Source organism: Centruroides sculpturatus, unplaced genomic scaffold (assembly GCF_000671375.1).
Source record: "Centruroides sculpturatus isolate CEXI.00-Female unplaced genomic scaffold, Cexi_2.0 scaffold1115, whole genome shotgun sequence".
Lineage (NCBI taxonomy): Eukaryota > Metazoa > Arthropoda > Arachnida > Scorpiones > Buthidae > Centruroides > Centruroides sculpturatus.
In genome coordinates, this window is record NW_019385567.1 from 262,788 (window position 1) to 269,466 (window position 6,679).

General features: G+C 31.3%; 1 protein-coding gene across 1 annotated transcript in view; it reads left to right on the forward strand.

Moving 5' to 3' along the window:
- The window catches only part of LOC111640187 (protein C12orf4 homolog), a 30,002-nt gene extending 23,531 nt beyond the window's left edge, over window positions 1-6,471 (forward strand). The window contains exons 3-4 of the mRNA XM_023386190.1: window positions 1,153-1,334; window positions 6,316-6,471. Of these exons, the coding sequence (XP_023241958.1) occupies window positions 1,153-1,334; window positions 6,316-6,421 (288 nt within the window). The 3' untranslated portion in view covers window positions 6,422-6,471. The remainder of the gene's footprint in view (window positions 1-1,152; window positions 1,335-6,315) is intronic.
- Window positions 6,472-6,679: the final 208 nt, after the last annotated feature.

Consider the following 6,679-nt stretch of genomic DNA (forward strand, 5'->3'; position numbering starts at 1 on the left):
ATTATTCTTTTTAACAATTATCGGGATGCTTTATTCTTTTAAGGTTTAGCGATTCCTAACTGGGTTGTGGGGTCTTCCCCCCCTTTTTCTCGGTGCGGACTTACTTTTTTCCGCTTGGGAAGCGCAAGTGTGCGCGAGTTTTTCTACGGCGCTTTTCTTTCGTCGGTGAGTTGGTTTTTCTTCTATTTTTAAGTTACTAAGGTGAATGGTGAGGAAACCTTCGTCTTAACTAAACATAAGCCCCAAACAAAATATAATGAAAGCAAAATAAGAGTAAAATAAAAATAAAGCTCAGACTTGGTTCCTTACATGTTTTTCCAAATAGGTTTTCAACCATTTAAAAAAATTTTTATTTTACATATTTTTCTAGAACTATGATTTTTAAGAATGCTTAAATAAATGTTATGTTTTCTTTTTAACTTAAGAACACAAATTAATTGAAGTGCTTGTAATTTTCTGTTGTATTTGTGTACAAAGTTAAGTTTAATATCAAAAGATAGTTACTAAAAGGCTATAAAAACTGGAACTGGCATAATAAATGACAAGGAGAAACCATACATTAAATTCCAACAGTATTTAATGTAAAAACACCTCTTTGACTTTTATAGGCTTACTTCAAGTCTTTTCAAGTAGATATTGTTGATATAAGTTAATATATGATTTATTTTTGTTGTTTATCAAAAGATAGTATTATTAAATAGTTTAATATAAAATAGCTTGGTACTAACACCAAATATGGTATAGCAGGATGGAAAGTTCACTGAGTTCAGTGTTATTACTAGTTTTCACCACACGCATAACATCGAAATACATTCCAAAATTAGTGGCTTGTTCTTAACTTTTATTAAAAATTTTAATATGAATAATGTGTGTTCTGTTCTCCTCAGAACATTTCTGTTTGATCTTTTAAAAAATCTTTATTCGCCTGACGACGGCAGATATAAGTCTGTCGAAAGCACCAGTGGTAAAAACTAGTAATAACGCCGAATTCAGTGAACTCCTTATCCTTCTATTCGTTTTATAAAAAAAGTAAAAAATTAGTCATTATACTGAATTTCTGATTGTTTAAAGTTAATGATAGTTTTAAAATAATAATACTAAGTCTTATATGTAACATATACATACATAATATATCTGAACATATCTTTTCAGGAACATGCTCAGTATGCAAAGCCAGAAGAATTATCTAAAGATGCAATTTTTGCATCTATGTATCACAGTCTAATTCATTCTCCAGCTCTTGAAACCATGTTAAATCTTGAACATTCTTATTCCTTGCAAATTGGAGAACTGATTCAGGAACGTGATACAGCATTATCAAAATTGCAGAAAAGGTATATTAAACAATTTATAGCTTTGGAAAATTTTTCAACTTATAATATTTTAAACCTTACTTGTAATTGATTAAATACTAAATTTCGACTTCAAAGTGTAAGAAAGAAATACTGATATATTGCCATTACTGTTAACAATTGGCTTTGTTTTATGGATTCAGTATTCTAATGTTCACAAGGTAATTCATCATATTCCTGTAATTAATTTCATTGTGTTAAAAAATATCTTTAATCATCTTGTAGTATTTAACTGGAAATATCTAAAATTACTTATGCTAAATTTTAAAATACTCACTAATTTAATTTTTTTTTATTAATGATACTAAGTAAATAGTCATTATTATTATTCTGTATGTATCCTTGTTGAAGTGAAAGAATTTTGTAGTTGAACTGAATTGTTGAGCTAAACTGATCAATTTATAAGCATCCAGTATAAGTATGCACTAATATCAGTAAAGTCATTGAGGAGAAATGAAGCTAAGGGTGATCCATATGAGTGTGTGACCCAGAGCAGCAGTCACCAACCGGTGTCCTTGGACCACTGATGATCTGCAAGAAAATTTTGGTGGTCTGTGGAGAAATTTGGACGTTGATCAACTGAAAGTTATGTGACATATTATGAAAGAAATACAAAGTGCTTAAGTGCTTGTGTGAATTTTCAAGGCTCGGGTTGACCCCGTCACATGTTTCTGATGATCGTTTTAGCCCATAAAATTGGTTAGATCTGGGAATTGGGACACTTAACACCACTTAGTTAATTATGCTGACTAAGATGCAAATGAAAAATTGAACTTTTCCACCGTACTGCTTTGGGTGAAGCAGTACGGTGATTTTGCATCATGTCAAAGATAAAACTTGCAGTATTATCAGATAGTGATTCATTCATCAAATAGCAAAACTGTTTAGCTGTTTGCTTATGTATTAAGATTTTACACACTATTTTCTTCCTCTCTTCATCATTTTCACTTTTAATATGCTGATTATGTTCTTCACAATAGTTACAAATATCAGTCTGAGGAGTGCCAAAACCTAGGTTGAAGTCTGTTGTGAAGACTTTATAATAAAAATGATAGTTGCACGTTTTAACTTCTTAGTTATTCTTATATGCCTCGAGAAACATTTTCCACATAACTCTAATGTTCAGTTCTGAGGATAAGAATTTTCTATGTGGGGTCTAAAAATAGAAAGTAAACATAATAGATGAAAATATTACAGTACCAATTAGTTTTAATACCTAAAAGAAGTATAAAGTATTTAAGAGAGATCTATACTACGTAGTACGATCCAAAAGTTCGGGGACTTGGCTTAAAATTTCTTACCTTAAAAAGTTTATATTGCCAATGCATAACCACCTTTAAAGTAATCACCTTGGGCAACGATACACTTTTGCCAGTGCTCGTATAACTTCTGGAAGCACTGCAGAAAGCCATTTTTTGAAACCTCCCATAAGGCCTCCTGCGATGCTGCTCTCACCTCATCTGATGACACAAAACAGCGTCCCTGAAAATGCTTTTTCATTGATGGAAATAAATAAAAATCACACGGGGCTAAGTCCGGTGAATAGGCGGGGTGTGGAAGCACATTAATTCGAGTTGTCATGCAGAAGGTACCAGTCTCCACTTTGCCAGATCTGTGGCCATTTACGATGAATGAATTCTCTCAAACGACATAAAATGTCTAAATAATGCTCCTTGTTTACTGTTCTGCCTTTGGGAATAAATTCTGAATGAACAATTCCTTCAGAATCAAAAAACACCTCCATCATGACTTTTCCTTTGCTTGGTGCATGTTCTGTTAAAATACGCTGGCAACTAGTCTTTGATAAGTGAATAGCCGCAGCAATTTTTTCAAGGGTTTGGCAACGATCTTTGCGAACACATTGAGAGACCAACTCAACATTTTTCTCGTTCTGTGAAGTCAAAGGTCGGCCAGAGCGTTCATTGTCTGCGATGGATTCTTGGCCCTCTTTAAAACGCTGATGCCATTTGTACACCTTTGATTTCGCCATGGTAAAATCACCGTACACCTTTCTTAGCAATTTTAAAGTCTCCGTAGGTGTTTTACCTAAACACTGACAAAATTTAATGTTGTAGCGCTGTTTTTAAAACTCCATTTTTATTACGTCACAAAACAAAGGTAACTATCTCTGAAAGAAAACAACAGCGCTCACAGTTTAATCACGTGACATGGGCGAAATCAACCTGAACACACAGGAAAGGTTTGATAGAATCAATTTCATACACTGTAACTTTGAATACATGCTTTTGTTGTCATACATTACTGTAGTCCCTGAACTTTTGAATCGTACTACGTAATATTATAAAGAGGTAAAGTTTGTAAGTTTGGATGTAGAAGGTAAATCTCCAAAACTACTCATCCGATTTCAAAAATTCTTCCACCAATATTTAGAATGGAACTTTAGGGTGGACATAGGCTGTATATTATTCCGTTAAACATTCATATAAATTAAAAGATATCATCTAGGATTAAGGCTTTCATGACTAACAGATGGCACTAACTCTGCAAGTACGACGACCTAAGTTTGCTTTTCTGTGAGGATGAACTAAAGCAGATCACCTTCTATCTGTCTATATAAATAATGTAATGTTTGTATGTTCCTTCCGATTCCTCTGAAATTTTGACACAACATTGCATTTGAATATGCACGTGTTTTTATATAATATAAGTGTTGAAATTCCTTCCACTAGGGGAGATGAACAGGATTAAGGCTTACCATGAAGAACTCTGCTTCTATTTATACTATTTTAGATGCAGATTTTTGTGTTTTGATAGGGTACATCAAGAGAGTGTACACTAACAAGGGATTTTTCGAAATTCCCCCACAAGGGAAGTGTTATACATTTATAAGAGATACATTTTGAGCGATGTGGTGGGATCTGCTAGTTTATTATAATATAGAAATCCATCAGTTTATAAAGTAAGAAATTGACAGATAAGCTACCTTTTCTCAACAATAATGACCTGAAGTACATTTGAAGCTTTGGATGTGTTTGCATATCAGCACATCTCGGGTATGTTTTGTCCTTTGGTTGAAGCATTTACCTCCTCTCCTTTCTTTCATTGGATATCCCTTAGTAAAATAGAATGCAGCAAGACATTGAACTCATTTAGGGTCAATTCAAAGAATTTGCAAAATGTAGCACAATACACTTTTATGTTATCCTCATGACGTGTTTGAACAAAATATGTTACTGAAAAATTTTGTTGCTAGTTATCCTTTCCTCTTTTTCTTGCAGCATTTGTAATAAAATTATTTTGTTCAACTTTGTTCTTAATATCATAAAACAATGTATGGAATCTTATATAATCTGAATGTTGCAATTTCATTGTCTGACATCACCTATCATTATGTTCACGGAAAAGTGTTGGTCGATCATCATCACTTGCACAACTTTGGACATTTTGTTTATTTTTCTGCCATTCCGACGGCATACGCAACTGCTTTCTAGCATATCAACTAAATATTTTTCAAACTTCTTCAGAAAATGTGGCCATTATTAAAAGAAAAATTAAGAAAATAATCAAATACAATAGCAGTTGGACTTCAGAGAGCAGTCATTACTGTGAAATAGTGATGGGACCAAAATATATTTTGTAATTGGCTGTATGGAAATGCAAAAGTTTGGAAATAAATACAAAACAAAAAAGTTTCATTGGAAACAAAACCAATTTTTTGTCATTTTTTTTCAAAAGAAGAAATATCCATTTCGGAAAAAAAAAGATTGTAATATGATAGAGAAGCATATTATCAATGTGTTGGTATCATGAACTAAAATAAAAATGGAGATATGTCACTTTGGAAATAAACTCTTCAATTTCACTCAAAAATTGTCATATGATAGTTTTTCTCTTCTGTTCAATCAAAGTTTGTTTTAAAACATTTTTTTTTTTTAGTTTATCTCCAATCATATTATGGAAAATTACATACATAATTAAAAATTTTATTATGTCATAAATGTGACATACATATCAACAAAATATGTTCTGAATTAGACTATTGTCATATTGTGCATAGAATGTTTTGTTTTTTTAAAAAAAGCTGCTCAAATAACATTTGAATTATGGAAAAGTAGAGCAAGCGAACAAAAATTTCTGAAAATGATTGAAAACATTTGTGTGATTGTTTTTTACATTAAATCTAGCTACTGGAAACAATATGGAAGTGTCTTTAACTAAATAAAAGTCCCAAAAGTAAAAGATAATGTTTGGACTCAACTCCTTACAACTATAGAGATGGAATTGCTCTTTGTGGTATGGAAATATGCTTTGATGGATAAATTTGGCATAGATAAGATTGTTTATTTTATTTTTATTTTTACTTTTTTCATTTGGGTTATTATTATTTATGCATGCTTGTTATGCAAGCAGAAATCTTGTTTTCATTTTTGAGAGGTTTGAGTGCTTTTGTCTGTGTGCTACTGTCTGCAATTTGATTTCTTGAGGATGGTCTATCAATTAGGCTGAAAATGCTAGGAATTTTGAATAAAGTACTATTGTTCAGAAGTTGAAATGTGAATTGTTTAGATGTTGAATTGTGTATTAACAGAATGATCTGCAAAATTTATTGATAGCAAGAAGAGATCTGCATATAGGAAAAAGTTGGGAACATTAGTTTACAAAAGAAAAACAAGGCAAAAGAAGCCCTGGTTAATATCTATTTTAAAACAGTGACGTTTTTTATGCCTTAAAGATTAAATATTCAATACAAAATTGTTTTATACAGTGTTTTGAATGTGTCAAAAATTATTATACAGAACTTTATTTTTGTAAACTTAAGATTATATTGCAGATTTTAAAATGTGTTATCACCTAGTTTGTTACATTAATTTCTTACTTGATTAAACTAAAACTATGTCAGCATACTCTGTACTATTTGATTTTTTTATGTTAGATATTATGATATGATTTAATTAGTGGTTGAAAATTTGAAAATGCAGTCTAAATTAGATGTTTTCATTAGGCAGTCTGAAGAAATGGAAAATGCAGTACAAAAAGTGGGCATTGTTTATACAGATCGTGACATTAATGAATTAGCAACACAACATTTTGAAGAAAATCAGGTTTGATTTAATAAGAATTAAAACTAATTTTTGAATTATTTATTTTATATTAAAATACAATGGAACCAGGTTAACTTGAATCAGTCAGGAGGGAAAATTTTGGAGTTTCAAGTTAGAAGTTTGAGTAAAAAGCAAGGTTTTGTGTACAAAAATATTATGTGGATAGTTTATTATGGTCAGTGACCATAATAAACTATCCACACAATATTTTTGTGGGAATTATTATGTCAAAACATTGTCAATGTAAACTCTTGTTGTCCAGAA